The following is a 21131-nucleotide window of genomic DNA, read 5'->3' as shown; positions in this document are numbered from 1 at the left end:
ATCGTGATACGCGTATCGGATACGAGGTGTATCAAGATACGCGCTTAGTGCGGATCGGGCCGTATCCGATACGGCATGTATCATAAACGGGTATCATTTTGCGTCCAAACTAACGATCATGATACGCGCCGAAGCCACGCAACGGAGATACGATACACCGAAATGCTACAAATGTGGACCCGGCTTTATTAGTCTTAAGCCGGGTCCACATTTGTAGCATTTCGGTGTATCGTATCTCCGTTGCGTGGCTTCGGCGCGTATCATGATCGTTAGTTTGGACGCAAAATGATACCCGTTTATGATACATGCCGTATCGGATACGGCCCGATCCGCACTAATCGCGTATCTTGATACACCTCGTATCCGATACGCGTATCACGATCGGTGGTATGGACGTATTTTGATACTGTATCACGATACTGTATCGCGATACGATACTTGATACACCCCGAACCATCCTGTGTCGGTTTTTTCGCGATCATCAAAGGGAATAGACAACGTCAATGAGTGACATGCGAGTGAAATTTTAGTATTTTCTACTGGTATGCTGAAATTTTAAGTCTCGAATCAATGGTATTCCACCATGTTTGTTTCGGTTTCTAAACACTTCAAGCTCCCACCAGCGCCGTCTACGTCTGGACTTAATTTTTTAAAACATACTATTAATGATAATATAACAGGCGCTAGTCACCGCCAAACTGGGAGCAATTGCTGACATGGCTAAACCGTTTGGGAACGAAGACATGACTGAACTGTACGAGAAGGGAAAGGTGCACTAAAATACACGCGCATCAGGAAAAGATACATCGGAAGAAAAGTGAAGCGTCTATATTTGTAAAGTTAAAGCCGATACACTGACATGATACAGCATTTGATAAGTATGGACGCGTTTTTTACAAGATACGCCTTAAATATACGACATGGACAAAATGAGCGTCCATATTTATGATACAGATACTAGATACGATACGACTGATCGTGATACGTCAACATGCTACAAATGTGGACCCGGCTTTAAGTTAATAAGCTACGTCGTAATGTTCGATAATGTCGTAGTAAAGACACATGTATCAAAAAAAACAAGAATGAGGTACCTATCTGGATATCGATAATAATTAATAAAATTTTCGTGATGAAAAATTATGTTTTTATATATAAATATATTACGTAGGGAAAGCATAGCATTAAAAGCCTATTTTCACTACTTCACGACCTGCCTTAAATCAGACTATACAATAAACCTAAAGAACAATATTTCCCAATGGGGTTCAAAATAACTTCCATTGTGATCAAATTATCACTTTATGAACAGTGAATACACACAATCAAGCCGTTATCCCATCGACAACCCTAGAGAATAAGAATAAACAATGATGATCCAGGTGTCCGCTCGTAGGCTAGAAAAAGATTTACGACCTCCGTGTATTTTTATTTCCAAGTTTGTTTATGGAGATAACACAGACTTATGGTCCAACATACTCAGATTTAGAGATGACTCTAAACCCTAATGGGAGAACCAACTTAAGTTAAAACAACAAAACTTTACACAAGTAGCACTCGTAGAACTTCGTAGCTCGTTGTAGAAGATTTATTTCTTAATTTGAGAAGGATAATTGAACAGTTATTAAGTAATTATTCAAACGAAGAAGGTTTGTTGTGACACAATAAGAAAACACTTATCTTTTAACAAAATTAATATTATTTTATATACGATGAAATCCTTACACGAACCTATGTAAATTAAATAAATAAATCAGCGGCGCTACAACCTCTTTAGGCCTTGGCCTCAGATTTCTGAATTTGTTTCATGATCATTTTTTAAATCTAATAGGCAAGTAGGTGATCGGCCTGCAGTGTCTGACACACGCCGTCGAATTTTTGGTCTAAGAGATGTCGGTTTCCTTCACCGTTCGAGCAAATGTTAAATGTGCACATAGAAAGAAAGTCCATTGGTGCACAGCCGGGAATCGAACCTATGACCTCAGGTATGAGAGTCGCACGCTGAAGCCACTAGGCCAACACTGCTCCTGAACATATGTAAATATCGACACAAAAAGTAAATAAATAAAAATGAAATTCCTAACTTATTAAGTATTGAAAAGCAATCTTAATTGCAATCTAAAAGCTGTTTACACTCAGACATATGACTCCTGAACGATTCGTTGAAGGCTGTTATTACTATTTGCATTAAAACCAGGATACCATATTCCTGGAATGCACTGCACAATTTTTCAAATAATATTTGTTATGCTCGTTGTTATAAATATAACTGCAAATTTAAGTGGTAGGAAATTATTCACGTTAAATATAAGCAATACTAATTAGTTACATGTTGAATATATTTTTATTTATATATCCATTAACATTTTATAATAGTAATATTAAAATGTAAAGGTTTTTTACACCCACATTTTATAACACAATATTTACATTTATTTTAACTTACATGTCTTATAACAAAGTTATTAATAGATAGCATTATATAAATAAAAAAGGCTAAATTAAATTATATTTAAAAGTATTATTAAATTAAGGTTTTCCAAATTATAACTTGTTAATTCAAAGTGATCACAATAAACCCTTAGCTCTTTGCTCATTTCGCTAATATTCCTTAAGGCCCTATCCCAGCACGAATTACTGTGTCAGTGTCTCGGGGTGGACTGCGGGTCGCAGTGGAGAGCTGGAGCACTGAGGCGCGCCGGCCCGTAATAACAATTAGTTATGTAAAACATTAAATTAATTAATTTTATCAATTTTCTGAAATAGATTACTTGTCTTGCGATAAAATATATCGTGAAAATTTCAAAATCATGTTCTATATAAATTTTCGTCATAAAATGAATTCAAAGTGTCAAAAATTGGCTATGTTTGGATTTTTTTCTATCAAGCGAAGTTATTTGAATCTTGTATCGATAATTCAAAATGGATACATAAACTACTCAACTACACCATATACTTTTTCCATTTGTCCTACTTCAAGAAACGATGACGAAAAATGGAACGACAATTTTTCCTTTTTTGGAGTTTGGCGACCAGATCGGTCCTTAATTGCTTAAGTTTTACTTTGCATATTACAACGTAGTTTTAAATCACATGAATCCATGACATATGCTTGAAATATAAAAAAGGTGCAAAACTCTAATCTTCCATATCTATATAGCTTTGTCGTGTCACGCTATATGTAGTTTCCATTTACATGACTAATTAGCTGGCTGGTTGCCAAGAAGTTATCGCCTACTATTTCGATGTCATCGGTCACCTTTTACAGGGGAACCTACTGACAAACTAAAAATGTTGTATGTAAAAATATAATAATAATAATAATAATATAGCCTTTAAATTCCGAAACTCTGTCACTTTATATATCTAAACTTTAATATATTTTCACTCCAGTATATCTCGGAGTTCGGTTTGCCTCTTGGCAAAGGCCTCCTCTAACCCTTTCCACTGTTCTCTATCTTTTGCGACTCTTCTCCAGTTGTAGCCTGCTGTTAGTTTCAGTTCGTCCTCCCATCTCTTGCGTGGTCGACCTCTTCTTCGTTTTCCGTCTCTAGGGTACCATTCCGTCACTATTTTGCTCCATTTTTCATGAGAGCTCCGTAGCATATGACCCGTCCATCTCCATTTCATTTGGTCAATCTTAGTGAGAATGTCTGTCACACCTGTTCTAGCTCTTATGTCTGCGTTTATTTGTTTATCTAATTTTCTTATGCTCAGCATGCTTCTTTCCATGGCTCTTTGGCAGTGTGATAGCATATCCCTGTGCTGTATGTAAAAATAAGTCTAGAAATATTATATGGACACTTTTTTTAATAAAACTCCCAACGGGTATTACAATTTAGGTTTAAAGCATTGATATACAAAAACCCAAGATGCACAATCAACGTCTAAAAAACGTCCTCAAAAAATGAACGCAACATTCTAAATTGTGCGCTCATTTCAAATAGTCCCGCGTGTAATAAGTGGAGTCGATGTTATTTATTTGTGTTTTTTTTATAAATAAATTTATGTACTTTTGAACTTTTTTGTGTGTAGTTTTTGACAAATATATTTACGCTATATAAAGTGTAGGTCAGGAGGTAGCCAATTTAACATTTTTTTTTAAATTTAATAAGATCAAAACACAAAGCAGGATGTAGAGTCATTGAATTATTGTTTAAAATTAATATATTTAAAGATCAGTAAGTTTAAATAGTATTAAAAGCCTCGTCGCAAAATAATTTTCTTAAAATTATGCTCAATGAATCTTCTAAATATTTTTATACTTGATGAAGTCTACAAAACCGTATTAATCTCTCGTTTGAGGAAACCACAGAGAAATTCGAAAGTTCACATAAGGCTGTATTTGCTAACAGGTTTTCCAGAATCAACCAGCCTTATCGCTTCAGTGAGCCGATAACTCAACTAACTGAATGTCAGTCGGTGGTGCAAATATTCGTGTCGATTGAACTTTCGCAGACCAATACTGTTTGTTCTTCGCCCAATTTTTCTAACACAGATCTTGTGAATTTTTCATTACGTATAGCTAGAAACCTTCTTGTATGACATATGATAATTCACTAGAATCCGCGTGACTTTAATCTATATAAGTTTTGACGGTTGTTTTTCTATTATTTTTTTATAAAGAGGTAGGTAATCAACATTTTACGGCACACATTGTTAATTTGCTCTATGCAACACTGCTCTTTGCTGCGGTATTAGAATTTAGACTTTGTTTGGAGTAATATAAATACAAGTTTTATTTTTATCTGAAGTCTAGAGAAAGTTATTGTATTTCAAAGATTTATCCGTTATAATTGAATTTACTTCCCTTATATAGAATATAATTAATAAATATTAGGAAATAAATTCAATTTTATATAAACAAAATTGCTGATACTAAACAAAAAGTTATCTTTTAGAAATATTTCGATTTAATTGTATTGGAACCAACCTACGGAGTCGTTGAGACAAGGCCAGAATTAAAATTAGTTTGTATGCAACAAGCAACGTTTGGAGTAGTTTATAAGTAAATAATAAATTACTTTTAATTTAAACGCGTATTTGAGCTTTCGACTTCGCATTTATAATTTATGAATATGATATATATAGGTGTTAAAAATAATTTTAACTTTGCAATAAAAATGTCACAGATACGAAACGATTAATATTTGCCAAGTTGCTATCATTACATTTTTATTTCAAATCAAATCTTTACTTATAATGGCGACTTCTGTGTAAATCACAATTCCGCCAATGTCGCGTTCTAAGTCTTTACACGGTGAGGATAGATTTGATGGATTGAATTTAATCTAAGCAGAGACAAAAACAAAAATGACGTCACAATAAAGACAACACACACAGACATCTAATAATATATACAAGAGGAACATTTTTATTAAATTTAAATAACAACTGATTCAACGCACTACTGACAATTTGACTCTGACACATTGACAATTTACTCCCTGTAAGATGTCTATGATATTGCGTGATGTTGCCATTCTAATAAAACAAATGACATCGTGTTCTCTTATTACATAATCTCTGACATATATTCTTAATAATTTTCGTGGAATAGTTTTGATGAATTATGGATAAATGCTATTTCTGAGTTCAATAAGCTAAGGCAGACAATAGAAGCGTCTCATTCTATTGTCTGCAAAATACCTTTGGAGGCTTTTAGGAAGAGAAGGATAATTTTTGTATGAAAATGTTTTATTATCATATTAACCTATAGTCAGGGGTAGAGTTATTTATTTGTATATCTGTTCTTGAAGTCAAATTACAGAATAAAATTACTGCTTTAGAGAAATAATCTATGTCAAATATTTGTCGATTTGCGGAAATTGTTTGCAGTGAATCCCGAAGTCCCCCAAACACCTTTGTAAGCTTATCCTGTCCTTTACAAATACACTGTAATGGTGTAAAGGTATTTTTATCGCTTCTTGCTTCACAAAACAATTTATTTATTGTGCTTAAGAAAATAAATCCATATCTCTATTGTTTATCATTTCTGTTTTATTGTAACTAACATTATGTATACATTTATGGAACTGGGCCAAAATGTGTGACATGAATTTCTAGATAAGCATGTGATCTCTGTGCCTGACACTATCTATGACATGTTTAGTAACGATGTTGTCCTTTACAACCTGTCTTAACAATATAAAAACAAAATGGCTTCAAAAAAACGACCCCAGGGAAATACACGCCTAAATTGCGCAATTTTCAATAATATTTTTTTTATTACATATTAAATGGTATATACAGATGTACTAATAAGTTAAGGCCCTATCCCAGCACAAAAAAAGCGGTGCGCAGTGGAGAGCTGGAGCACTGAGGTGCGCCAGCCCGTAATAACAATTACTTATGTAAAACATTAAATTAATGTGATTTTATCATTTTTTTTTCTGAAATTTATTACTTGGCTTGCTTGCATGTTCTATATACATTTTCGTCATACAATGAATTCAAAGTGTTAAAAATTGGCTAAGTTTGGATTTTTTTTCTATCAAGCGAAGTTATTTATATCGTGTATCGATCTTTCAAAATGGATACATAAACTACTCAATTCCAAAATATATTTTTTCCATTCTCCCTGCTTAAAGAAATGATGACGAAAAATGGAAAGAAACAATGTACTTTTTTGGAGTTAGCCGACCATATAGGTCCTTAAGTTGGCGCCTAGTAGATAGTACCGGTGACCCCAGAGCTGGACCTTTCCTAGTTCAAAGAAGTATCGCACTACAGCGAGGAAATGCTGCCAGCGTTAAAGGTACACTGCCACAGGGACCAAACATTTTAAATTTGTTTAAATTTTCTTTTTATTTATTTTTATTATTACTATGTAGGTTAAGAAAATTGAAAATATTGTTGTAATATTCTTCCACCCAATTACCCAATCATTATCAGAATCTTTTATGTATTGCCTTCATCCAGTCAACAATTAATTAATTTTGAGGTAAAAGGCGCAACGGTCCAAACAGGATATTTGAGATCAAAAATAAAGTAACGCTTGTTTGGTACACGTCAAACTTTTAATTGAGAAAAAGTGTGCGTTTGATGCGAAAAGGAATTTTAATCAGCTTTGCCCCTTACATTTGATTAAATTTATTTTTTGGACTACTTAGAAGGGACATGTACGTGTATCTAAGGTTCTTATAGAATATAGTGTATTATTTTTTGAATCTCTTTGAAATTTAACAAGGTAAAAATTGTAAGTAATATGTATTTTTAACATCACGAAACGCAAAAATATTTTGTTCTTTTACGTTTTTGTTTTATTATTAGTAGTAATATTGTATAACGTCCTTTTACTGTGATCAAACTAATATTTCTCAAGCTACCGAGCCGGCACATTAATAAATATATAAACACATATAACTTATCTGTACCGGAACAAGTGAGTAGTTAATGTAAAAATCAGTATGCTCATTTTTATGTAACTGGGGCAAATGGGCAGAAGGCTCATCTGATGTTAACTAATACCGCCGCCCATAGACACTCACACTGCCAAAGGGTTCGAAAGTGCGTTGCCAGCCATTTAAGAATTGGTTCGGAAATACTCAAATGAGCAACTGGTTCCACATAGTGGACACGCGACAAAAACTGATCCAATGACTTCCAGTCTTCATATTATATTACATTGATTTTATATACACGCAAAAATTGTCAACACGAATACCCAAATATTTGACGTAGACGCTCTACCTAGAATGCAAACTAGTATCCGTTTTTCCAACAATAGGATCGTTTCCTCTTTCAGAGGCAAAACACTTCTAAAAATAAACTGAAAACTCTGAAGCTTGTTCGTGATAAACCGCGAAAATAACGGCAACAATAGAGGAAAATGGAATAAAGTTTGATCGAAACAGGGACAGAGTGAGGCTTTGCGTGACCGGCGAATGATCGCCAAAAGCACAACGGCAAATGCCAATTACAGTTGAATTAATCCGTTTAATTCCTCGGTATTTATGGCCAAAGATGTTGAAAGACTGTTAAGTGACTTATATTTTAATGTTTTCTTCTTAAAAAAAATTTGCTGGTTTAATGTTTCATTTCAGTTTTGTTTTCTTATTTATTAGTACATTTATTGAGTTATGTTTTCTGTTTCGTATCAATAAATAAATATTTAATTATCAGTATATTATTCTATTTTGGTTTTCGTTCTTTTCCATAGACAATGAATTCATGATATCGTACATGTTGTGTTAGATATACATTCAAAGCCAGCATTAGCTTCTGAAGCTAAATTCAACCGATTTTACGCACATATATAGCACAAACAGTTTGTTTAGTATTCATTAATCATATTAATAATATCTATTTTTGAAGTTATACTTCTTTAGGCGCGTTATGAAAAATTGATGAGAGTGAATTTAACGATGCGCGCGCACCGTGACACAAAATTAACAGAATGAAGTTGCCCACGGAAGATGCTACAGTATTGGACATAATTTAAAAACAACATTCGAATAATAATAGAATTTATGTTACATTATTAATGTAAGAGAATAATAATAAATATTTATTTATTTAATTTTTCAAATGTAAACTGAACTTTATTGACTATAATGACTCCTTTTCCAGTCTTTGATTATTTAATTGTAATTAATTATTTGCATGCAATCAAAAACTAATTTTAATAATACCAAAGAATACACTAACGTCTATTACTGTAAAAAATACAATTTTGTTGTGTGTACGTTTACAAAGGTTATCTGAACCGTTTTCTTGTTATAAGATACTGTTGTCGATATATTAATCCCGCCTTACTATGTGGGATACAAAGGATTCAAGTTAATAAAACGGGGAAGAAATTGCTTACAATATTACAGCATTGATATTATGTTCAGAACATTATTTTGTCGTAAATTCATCACTAACATATTAGAATCTTTACGATCACATACAATATAAATTAAGTAATATTTATATGTTTATTTTATTTATGTATTATGTATTAGTAAATAAAATATTGCTAGAGTAATGTTACATATTAATATTTTAGTTAATAATTAGAAGCGCAAACCAAAGGTTAGCAAACATCGCACACTTAAAGGCAAAATGAGCGCCAATGTTTTTGGTCCAATTAAACTACACTTATATTCTTTATAGGTAACAGAAGTGTCACTTAACTTTAAAAATTAAGAAAAGTTAGTTTTTTAACCAGCGTCGCAACCCGACTACCCTTAATTGTATGTTAGTTATAAGCTCATGTTTTAAACAATGAAAGCCATTTGACAGCTTCAAACAAAAAGTTTCATTTATTAGAACATCCCTCCAACAACCTCCAACGAACTTAACTCAAGGCTTAACCTTTAAACTTTAATTTAAAAGGCTAGCGTGCACAGCGTTTATCAGGCATTATACTGTAAAACATATTTCCCCATAATTCGGATTTGTTTAAATCATATCATGCTTTTATTGCAAATAAGTTTCATCACTCATGTTCTAAAATCATTGAGTTCAGTCTCATCTGTATCAGATACTGTTGGCTTTGTAATCAAACCTAATATGTGAATTTCGTTTCGGTCCATTGAACGAAACAATTTATCGTTCGCTGCTCTTTGAATTCGATGTCTTGAGTTAACTAATCTAATTATTAAATGGTATAGTTTCAAATAATATTCTGATTAAGGTGACAAAGGAAATGCTGATAGATGTGACCATTCAATTTATAGTAAAACATAAGGACGAAAGAGTGATGTAGGCACTGTAAGCGTACTACAAGTATAAAGTGATACGTGACTAAACTTACATGATAGTCAAAAGGATAGCAGTAGGCATCGGCTCTTCACAAGAGTACAACACAAAAAAGAACTAAAAGACTAGAACAAAAAGACAAGACGCGACCTAGCGACCTGTGAGATACAACCTCCAATTGTTTATAGAAAGAGTGCAAGCCCTTGACTTTCGAACTGGTAGTAAATGTACATTAAGAATCAATGGAACATCTATTCCGATGACGTTCGTATGTATACTTGGTTACCTATATGAATAAGAGTTATTTTGAATTTAAGTAATACTCCTCTCTCAAAGGCCGGCAACGCACCCACTAAAATGAGTGCCCATGGCCGATGACTTCCCTTTTTGGGAGTCCCTTAGGCTAGTTTGCCCCCTAAAAAAAGGATACTGGTTTTCTACTAAGTCAAAGGTTTGGTTACGATGTCATTTTGTTGTCTAACGATATCTAAAAGAGAATGCGGTATTTAAGTCAAATATTAAATTAATATAATTAAACTTAAGAATGCTGCAAAATAGTTAAACAACAGAAAGTAAAGAATTAATAATTAATTAATTAATTTGATTTAAAAAATCATAAATGATTAATTCAGTCATTAAATAGGCGTATGAATGATTGAAAAATTCAGATAAATGTCGTTTTAATTTTATGCAACGTGGTTTACATTCGTGAATACCCAATGAGATTTTTACTCCATTAATTAGTCATTTTAAATCCAATTTCATCACGCTATATTAAGCCGAGTATTGGTTTTTCAATAAAATATAAATCATGGTATGTATTTAAAATATCCTTTACATAAAACAGGACTTTATATAATTTAGGACAATTTAAAATGTGATAAACATATTTCTCAAAAAACTTCACTATTCGAATAGTGTATTCTTAGAGCAGTTTTGTAGGTTCTACCCTGCATGTGTGTGAACTTGCTACACCAAAAAACTTTGCCTAAAAAGTTATTAGTTGTTATTACAAAATAGTCCCCTGCTGTACACTAATGGACTTTCTTTCCATGTGCGTATTTAACATTCGGTCAAACGGTGAAGGAAACCATCGTGAGGAAACCGGCTTGCCTTAGAGTCTAGGCTTAGACCCAAAAAGTCGAGGTCATGTGTCATAGGAGGCTGAACACCCATTATTAGATTGACATATCATGAAACAGATACAGAAATCTCAGGCCCAGTTATATTAACGCCTTTTAATATAACAAAATAAAATATTCCAAAATCACTTAGCGCTCATATAACTCAGTTCACATTTTTGATTATATTTAAAAAAATCTCAACATTTTCCAATAACCCTTTAGACTTATTCCGGAACACGTTTCCAGTTATCTGCCGACGTAAAACTTGGTAATTCAATATAGATACGATCTATTCGGCAGTTGGAAAAACTCACGTGTAGGCACGGACTAGCGGTATTGCGTTCGTGATTTCGCAGACGATATAAGCATGAACCGAGAGCTAATATTGTCATATCATTCGGGCTCATCACTTGATCGTGTTGTTATGGGATTTCATGTATGGCAAGACACGTTTTTAGACAACACACTCAAAGCTTATCTTTTTTAACATGCTGGCTGTAATAGACTGGAGAAGTCTGTAGCTGGTGATATGTTCTTATACAAATAGTAACAGTACCCTCTAACAGAACATTAACATTGTCGTCCCTTATTCATTCCCAAGGTTTTTTCGCACTTAGACTCTCACTAGGTCCGTTGTGCGTAAATTCCTGGCTAACTAAGCTAGCCTAGCTCCTTTCTGAAGCAAAGAAGGGCACTTGGAACTTCGCAGGCTTTACGGAGCGACTTCACTGCTCCCAAGGTTTACAATCTGAATTTTCCAAATTCCAAAAACGTCCGACAACTGAGCGTTTTTTTAAAGCAGTTTTTTGCACCACTGCCATCCACCACAGCACGTTATACAATATTGCATCTTTAAACAGGTAAATTTACATGAATAATGAATTGATTTAATTAATTTTTATTTAATTTAGATGAATTGGCAGTATAATAAATTAAAAATTCATTTTTTTATACATTTTATGACATTCCTTTTATTGACTCTGTTTCGTTATTGGATCGAGGTCATATTTATTATTGTTTAAAAGAGTTTCAAAGGTTTTGTTTTTAAAATAGTTCAATGTTAAATAGATGAAATGCTTTAAGTAATACTCAACTGACTGCTTTGTTTTTTCTATTTGAAAGGCAGTTTAAAAAAATCAGTGGTGCTACAATTTTTACTTTCTAATTTCTGTATCCATTTCGCGATTTTTTTTATAATAAGCAAGTAGGTGATCAGCTTTCTGTGACATACGCTGTCGACTTTTGGGTCTAATGCATGCTGATTTCCTCTCGATGTTTTCCCTCACCGAACGAGGGAATTTAAAATGTATATAGATAAAAAGTCCAGTCCAGTCCAAAAGTGCCGGGATTCAAACCTAAGACCTTAGGAAAGCCACACATTGAAGCCACTGGGCTAACACTGCTCAAACACTGATTCTTGTGATGAAATATAGATGATATTCGGAATCATAATTATGTATGTTTTTTAAATAGCGTTTTAACTCATTAAGACTAAATTAAACTTTTCTTGTACTGTCGCCCGCACGTTAAGCTTAATTAAGAGCTTTTTAACGACATTGTACATAAATATTGTTTTACTTTTCAAATAAAATAAATGTGATGCGATATTATTGTTTTCGTTCATTTATAAAAAGTATTTTTAATACAAAATTTTGATAATAAATTCACTTGATAAAATAAATATGATGATAACTTACTTGAATGAGAAAACAATCTGAAACCTTAGCAAATTATTTGTCATAAAAATTGTGTTTTACCATTCTTCTTATCGATCTATTTTTATTATTAAGCGACTTCAAAAACCCGAATTTATAGTTTAACGTATTATTTTTATGTTAACTGTTTACTGCTATATTAAGATAACAATTAAGGTGATATGATGATATATTTATTTATGATTGATATAAACTAACCTAAAACTTAATAAAAACGAAACTAGGTTAGAGAAATCGCACTGTAGACTTGGTCACTTGGGCTCTCGTTAATCCAGCTACAACTGAAATTGCATCAGTCAAATTTAGCCTCAAGCTGAGGCCGAAATACGAACTGTGCAGTGTTGTAAACTCCGTACGTTCAAATCTTTTCTTTCTCAGAGCGCAATTAACATAGCTCGTTAAAGGAAAACATAAAGAAACTATGTTAGGCTTACAATGCAAGTTTGGTCGACTTGTTTTGTTATAAATGGATAAAAAATAATCATTACAACAGACGTAAAATGTGTGTGCCATAAAAATAAAAACTAGCAAGATACGGACTTGTTTAAATTATTGCTGGTTGTTTTATTAGCTATGGCCGCTGTGGTCTCTGGCAGAATGACGAGCGCTGTGGTACAGTCTACTCGTCAGCATAATGCTGCGCCAAAGCCAATTACAACCACAGCACACACGCATTACACACTTGAAATGAACCGAAAGGGAAAAGGAAAAAAAAATTGTACTCTCTCATTTTTTTTCCTTGATTATTGTTATTTTATGTGTGTGTGTTTTTGTTAGTAATAAATGCTATGTCTATGTCTATTTATTTTTAAATTTCAATCGTATTTATATTTTTTATAATAACTACTAACTGAACTCTGAGTATGAAACATGGATATCACTTTTCTGAAACTATCTGTTTTTGATGTAATGATTTGTGAAATGATGTTGGCTACCGGTGTCAACGATTTGACAATTCATTTCCTAAGAACAAGACCAATTCACTCGCAAAAGCCACGAGGTATTTTAATACTTGCGGCCGGGTTGTAGTTCCTACATTATCTTTTAATATTTTTCCATAACGCCAACAACAAATTAATATCACCACATTTTGTTTATCTATGTCTATCATAAACTGTAATTGACGTTATAAAAGCATAAAACTATATTTGGTGTAGCACAAACTGATTTGTGTTTCCGACCTAAACCAATTAACTTCACATTTACTTCTAAAAAATATTATCTTTATTATCAATTTATATCGACTACAATAAACTGCTACACATACATCATTAGCTAATCTTTGCTATTATTTTGTTAAATCTATAATACCATTGAAAATTTTAACATTTTATTAGTATTAACTATTAGTATTAATTTTGCTAAGAGGTTCATGGATATCGAAATGATCTGCACTGTTTCAGAAATCTTACGAAAGGTATTTGAATTCTATTAGACTCGAAGACATCAGGAAACGGCCCAACAGCGCGATGTCCACGCCGTCTTTTGTTTCTCACATCCGAAAATAAACGTGCGAATTTCCGCATTCTTTTGTTTAAATAAAGGCTAAATACTTAAAAGTTAAATGGTTCTTTTCAGTTCTGATTAACTAAACGTCTGATTGCGGACCTCATTAATTTCGCCGAAGCTCCATCGAAGTTATAATGGCCTCTTAACTTGAAATGTTAAATTCTACTTTTAGAATTTATCCTATATTCCGAAGAGATTAGACAATCATGTTTTTATTGATATATCGGGATAATTTTTCTAAAAGCTCTCTATAAATTATCATAATATTCATCATATTATGATACATTATATTATCAATTCAGTAATTTAATTAAAATTGACGTTGTTTTAAAACATTATTAAAGTTTTATAATGTAATTACACGTGAACCGAAAACCTATCCAATATAATGAGTGAATTATTTATAAGCCTATTTGTTTGAACGAAATTTATTTGTCATAAAGCGTAATAAATAAAAGTAAAATAAAATATGTTTATAATGGAACATAAGGTACATGTATCACTTTGTACACATGTACACAATTTGTCCCTACTCATCGGCAAAGAAGACAGCGGGTGTTTGTAGGCCGAGAGAAAAAGCCGGCGTAAAAAACTCTCGGTACTCTTTTAAAATAGCAAATCAATCGCAATGTAGCATCTACTTATATTAATATACTTTATGTCCCATAACCCATAGTTGGGGCAGAGGGCATCCTCAGTGAATCTCCATAGCGTTCGGTCTTGAGCCTTGTATTTCACCCCGCTTCAAGTCTTTCCGGCTCTCTTTGCATCATCTGCAACTGTACGGCACCACTTCGGTTTCTTGAATCGTTGATTCTCTTCTCATTCTTATCTTATATTAATATACGTACATATAAATGTCTAATAATATATCCAAATATATTATATATACTCTATTTTCCTAGGATGTGTCGTTCTTGCTAAAAATTTTTTTTAAATCAGCATTCAATTCTAATTATGCCTTTAAGCTTTTGTCTATCTAAAATAAATGAAGAAAAAAAAAATTTAATATTGACATGTTTGAATTCTTACTGTCTAAACCCACCTATTAATATAATGTAACAAACTATAAAATAGCTGTATTACTTTTTCTATAATATGAATTTTACTTCAGTTTAAATGACACGTGGCCGTCTATGCTAAACCAAAAATTGAAAAAGTAAGAACAATTGAATGTTACACAGTGCCATCTGTTACTCAATCCAATCAACAGTTACCGGCATCTTTGAAGCTAACAGATAATTGTAATACGGGTATAAATTGAGATGTAAGCTATCCTATCTTTTAAGTTAGATCAAACTGCACACGGTGTGCAAATTTGATTGAAATCGGTTGTTTAGGAGTCCATAGCGGACAAACAACGTGACGCGTAATTTATATATATTAAGATACGAAATCCGCTACAATCTTTAATAGGAGTCGGTATACTCAAGTATGATTAGTATAAGCATATCCATATAGGTGATCAACCGTTCTCCGCTTGTCTGGGCCTCAGATATCTGTATCTGTTCCGTAATCGTTTCTAAAAGGTGATCAGCCTCCTGTGCCTGACACACGCCATCTACTTTTTTTGGGTTGGTCAGTCATGCCCGGTTTCCTCACGATATCTTCCTTCACCGTACAAGCGAGTGTCATATGCGCACTTAGACAGAAAGTCCATTGGTGCATAGCCGGCAATCGAACCAACGACCTCAGGGATAAGAGTCGTACATTGGAACACACAGCAAGACAGCATGTCTTCACTAAATAGGCGTGCATTAATCTCAAACATATAAAAATTTATTTGTGAAAAGTCGAACGGCATCCTTAGAAATCCAAGGGCTATTAGGCTCACAATATTCTAAGTATTCATTAAATAAATAAGGACCTTTTTTGTTGCAGAACGCCTAAATGTATTATACGAGAGGAATTGGACGAGATTGGTGCACGAACAGCTTCGCAAGTTTGAGTCTTCCATAGTAGCGGCCGCGAGGCAAGCAGACGTGCGGTCTCCAGAACTGGTGCTTGATACTAAATGGACATTTTCTGGATCTCTCATATATTGCATCACATTAATAACTACAATAGGTATGTCTTTTATCATAATGCATTAACTTGAAGAAGTCAGTGGTTATTAAATTAGTTTAAGCTGACAAAACAATAAGCGATCATTTGCTAAAAGTCAAGTGTGTAGAAGACTTTATAGTTTGTATATTAGTAACTACATAGTATAAAATTGACATAACACCGACCCACCACATCATACACAACGCGGTACGATTATCTAAGCGTACGACCAACCAGTCTCCAGAAGATAAACCACTCCTTATATGGAAATTGTATTCATTTTTACTCCCAAGCGAAATTAGAAAATTAACACTGAATTCATTCAAAAGTCTTGCTAAAGGTAAATAATCAATAAAAGAAATTATAAATACTATTTATAATAACAATTATTTAAATATTTTTTGCCCCAGTTCAAACAATTTATAAGACAGAATCAATTTAACATCTTTTCTGTTGACGTTCATAAGTGTTACCGATATGAATAAAGTTTTTTTGAGTTTCATTCATAAAACACGCACTTTTGTCGCCCAACGCTTTTTCTTTATCCACTTTCTTCAAAACCAAATTTTCACTAACGATTCAAAACTTTAAACATTCACAACAACTACTTAACTTCTCCTATGATGAAAGGAAAAATTATTTTTATTGTGGAACAATAGTTAATTATAAAATTATAGGTGTTATGTAGAAATTATTGTCAAGTAGTTAAACGGAAGAAGCTAGCTGCCCCCGACACGGGGAATCCTTGTGTGGGAGCTAGTGCACTTTATTTTTAACTAAATGTACTTCTATTATGTATAAAAAAGATTTTTCTCTTTAATTGTGTTAGAATATTTCTGAATGAATTTAAAATATATCAAAAGTAAGTTTTGGATGTAATAAAATAACTCCTTACAGTTTTTATTATGATAATCTCACAAAGAAGGCATTTTATTAGTAAATAAATATGTTCTCTTATACACTATTTAATATGTTTAGGATATGGGAACGTTTCACCACGAACTGCTGCAGGGAGAGCAGCTACAGTTGCATATGCGGCAGCAGGTGTACCCTTGGCGTTGGCCTGTTTGGCTGGACTCGGCGCGTCATTGGCAAGACTCGCTCGATTAGCTTGGCTGCGAGCTACAAAAGATAAAGTGCCTAATACATGGCGGAAAGAAGAGGTACAAATTGTGGACTGTTCGCTTGTTGAGTTAAAACGTTGAAACGTGTTTTGCGTTGAAGCTAACAACTTGTTTCGTTGTGTGTATTTTTTGTTACATTCTCTTAGAGCATTCATCAATTCAGCCCATCTAGGGGAAACTACTTATTCCCTGGTAGTTTTCCCTAGATGAAACCCAGAACTTTTGTTAGGTTATAGACCCAACTGAATCTGTATTTTAGTTGTGATATTATTATAATTTATATTATTTTTATTAAGCCTTTATTGCTGACGCCCAGTATAATATATTAACACTTATTTAAGTTACATAACGAGAAGCTCTCTATTTTAAGTGAAAATACACATTGGAGGGGTAGTTCTGTAAAACTTAAGACTACTCAACATAATACAAATTCCCTAAAGAACTAGAAAGTTCTTCTTGGGAGAACCCAAACCGAGTAGTGGCCGACTGAAAAAGGCTTCCGGAAAGTGTAATCAGTGCACCATCTTTGAACTCTTTTAAAAATAGATTGGACAGTTTTCCAAATCTCAAAATACGCGCGCATCAGCTTATTACTGCTAGTGTGCTTATATACATAATAATAATAACAGACTCAGTACTCACTTGAATTACAGATGGAGAATCATTTTCAACTGCACGAGCAACAAAGATTGCTTCCTCAGCCAATAGAGAGCAACCAATACACGTCGTTTCCACCAAGAACCAACCGATCTCCTGGGACTGTAATGGTTAAGGCCGGGGAAAAAGGCCAGTACTCTCAAGTATTTGAAAAGGCCCCGGCAAGTCCTAGATCAGCAACTTTAGGCCGAATGAAGCGGAGTACTTTTATCGATGGTAATTTATTTAATTGTGTAAATTTTTTATATGTATGAGCAGTGTTGGTCGTAGGTTTGATCCCCGGCTGTGCACCAATAGATTGTCTACGTGCGCATTTAACATTCGCTCGATCGGTGAAGGAATACGTGTGCCAGGTACAGGAGGCTGATCACCTACTTGCCTATTACATTGACAAATGTTCATGAAATAGATACATAAATCTGAGGCACACACATAAAATGTTTATAGCGCCACTAATTTATCATAGTATAGGTCAAGTTAGTAGGCTCAAAAATATCACTTTTGATTTGTCGTACTATGAAACGCAAAATAGAATTCTGTGTTGGCCACCATTGACAATGTTTGTAAAGGAAAAACGTCGTAACCATAGAAAACAGGAAACTATCTTTAGTCCACGTTTTAACAAGACAAAAATAGTCAAAAAACGGCATTTTGGTTCGTTAAGCAATCTAAATCGTGGTTTTTGCAGTCTAGTAGTTGACCTAATTTTATTTAACAATATTTAAACATTTAATATAGCCCATAATTAAATTTCTCTTTACAGAACCACATACTTCATCCTCGTTACAAACGCAAACCTTAGACAGAAAGAAGACTGTAGGAAACACAAAATGTATGGCCACAGTACATAGCCCTAACAGAGGTCTTCCCAGGGGAAGAATAATTCAACGGCCTCGAGGGCCAGTTATTGACCAACTGATTGCTGAAGAATGCAGGGAAGTTCATCATAGAAGCCAAGAGGATCTTGACGACTCGGAAGATGCTGATGAATCGTAAGTAACTCTTAAATACATTTACTTGGGAATAGGTTTCGATTAGTACTAAAGGAATTTAAGTTAACGAGTAATCTGAAAATAATAAATGTCATGTTGGCCTAGTGGTTTCAACGTGTGACTCTCATCTCTGGGGTCGTAGGTTCGATTCACAGCTGTTCACAAATGGACTTTCTGTCTATTTGCATTTGAAAACATCGTGAGGAAAGCCTTAGACCCAAAACAGTCGATGTGTCGGGCACAGAAGGTTGATCACCTAAAAAAATATTACGGTACCGATACAGAAATCTGAGGTCCAGACCTAAAAAGGTTGTAGCCCTATTGATATATACACTGAAATACCGCATAGCCGCTTTCAAATTAGACATAAGTTTTAAGTTTAGTCTAGATAACAATAAGCTGATGATCCACTTTCCACAAAAGTATTGGATTGTCCCATGTCCCATCAAAATTTCTAGCTACAACGGCGCTATCTTTTGCCAAACAGAGCATAGAAATAAATTCGCTTCCAGTTAATAATATAATATTATAAATGCAACAACAAAAGCTTTCTTTACCACTTACAAACTGGATTCTTTTTTGTTTGTGTGTGAGGTCAATTAATTGCATTTAGATTAACTTTAGTTAATCGTTTTCCTAATTAAATATACTGAAAGTTAAAGAATCCGTATTAATCAGCGTCCTCTAACTTGTTTAAGGTATTTAACTAACCTCAAACAATTACCCAAGGAATGTCTATTTGATAAGGACATACTATAAGGATTTATAATTTATAACACTATTGTGTATACTTTAACTATTCCTTTTCAATCTTATATTTTTCTTATTTACAGAATCTGTCCCCACGATACGCCATCCCGAGTGCCTTTAATCTGGAATCAAGAGAACAAACAGAAGAGCTGCGCTGTTCCTAGCAGCAACACAATGAATATCCAGCATATTCACATAGAACACTGCCAAATTCCCGTCAGTATAGTTCTCTTCCTCTTATTGGGCTACATTTTCATTGGCGCGGCTATCTTCTCGACTTGGGAGAACTGGAGTTTCCTAGACGCCGCCTACTTCTGTTTCATAGCTTTAGCTACTATAGGCTTCGGTGATTTTGTTCCTACGAGCTTTCTAATTTCAAAACCAAATGTAGAATATTCAAAGAGCGAGTATATACAAATGATTGCGTGCTGTGCATATCTCGTTTTTGGGCTCATATTGATAGCAATGTCGTTCAGTCTTCTTCAAGACGAGGTTGTAGCGCGTTGTTCACAGTTAGCAAACAGTTTGGGATTATCGCGTCAATGACAATACGACAAGAGCGAATGTAGCTCAACCGATCACTTGAGAATGTTATGATCGTTATTGTGAGTATTGTCCGGTGTATTTGGATGCAAACTATAATATATTTTCTAGATGTCATTGTATCATACAGAATCTCATGTATCTGGTTATAATTTATTGAACCTTTTTACGGAATTTATACTTGTTTAAGACCTGTAAATAGTGTATAAATATTTATAAAAGCAAGGCTGACGTTGTAACAAAACAATAAAATTGTGTGAATTCTGTTGTTGTTTATTTTCTCCAATAAAATATATTTCTGGAAACTATGTTTCGTCAAAGTACAATCGACCTTGATGATTGGTCTCCGCACCTGTTTCCACTCTCTACCAAGAGTCTCACTGACAAGAGACCGACGAGAGATAAGTGTTAAGTGCAATAGCACGAAATGCATAAATCGTGTATGCAATGCAAACCTTGGTCCAAAAGTAACGCTAATACGTAATTACATTATTCTAATTATTTGTGGTTGAATTAGATTGCGACAATCAAAGTGGTTGAATGATCCGCTTTATTCATATGACGTATTGTGCTATTGGCAATTTTGTCAACACCAGCGAAGGTGATGGAGTCAGCGCCAAAAGCACACACGACCAGGTTCTACTCTCTTACTCCCTATATGGATTATGAGCAGCACCTGCTGGATAGGCGTGCTAGTCATTACGTCGTCTATCGTAGTTTAATATAGTTAAAAAAATAATTAATCACTTAATATATTTTTAATTACACAAAACACTGTCACAAAATATAAAAATGATAATTTTAGAACCATTATTTAATTTACGTTTATAAAAATATTTAAGATCTATAAGTCTTATTGAAAGCCCAAAACGTGAAAAATTATATATATACACATAATACACATAATCATTTATAACGAAGCAAACAATACTTCGTATTTATAAAGGCCAAAGACTTTAATAAATAAGCATATATGCTGAAAAG

The 21131-nt window shown here is 33.6% G+C and overlaps 1 protein-coding gene across 1 annotated transcript in view; it reads left to right on the top strand.

Annotated features, from left to right (window-relative positions):
* Positions 1 to 20411, top strand: part of LOC125054012 (TWiK family of potassium channels protein 7-like) — a 105561-nt gene extending 85150 nt beyond the window's left edge. Inside the window, exons 2-6 of the mRNA XM_047655662.1 lie at positions 15917 to 16102; positions 17060 to 17244; positions 17859 to 18078; positions 18626 to 18854; positions 19688 to 20411. Of these exons, the coding sequence (XP_047511618.1) occupies positions 15917 to 16102; positions 17060 to 17244; positions 17859 to 18078; positions 18626 to 18854; positions 19688 to 20150 (1283 nt within the window). The 3' untranslated portion in view covers positions 20151 to 20411. The remainder of the gene's footprint in view (positions 1 to 15916; positions 16103 to 17059; positions 17245 to 17858; positions 18079 to 18625; positions 18855 to 19687) is intronic.
* Positions 20412 to 21131: the final 720 nt, after the last annotated feature.

This window comes from Pieris napi, chromosome 11 (genome assembly GCF_905475465.1).
Source record: "Pieris napi chromosome 11, ilPieNapi1.2, whole genome shotgun sequence".
NCBI classification, from domain to species: Eukaryota; Metazoa; Arthropoda; class Insecta; order Lepidoptera; family Pieridae; genus Pieris; species Pieris napi.
The sequence above is the reverse complement of the archived record's forward strand: the minus strand, read 5'-3'. Positions and strand labels throughout refer to the sequence as shown.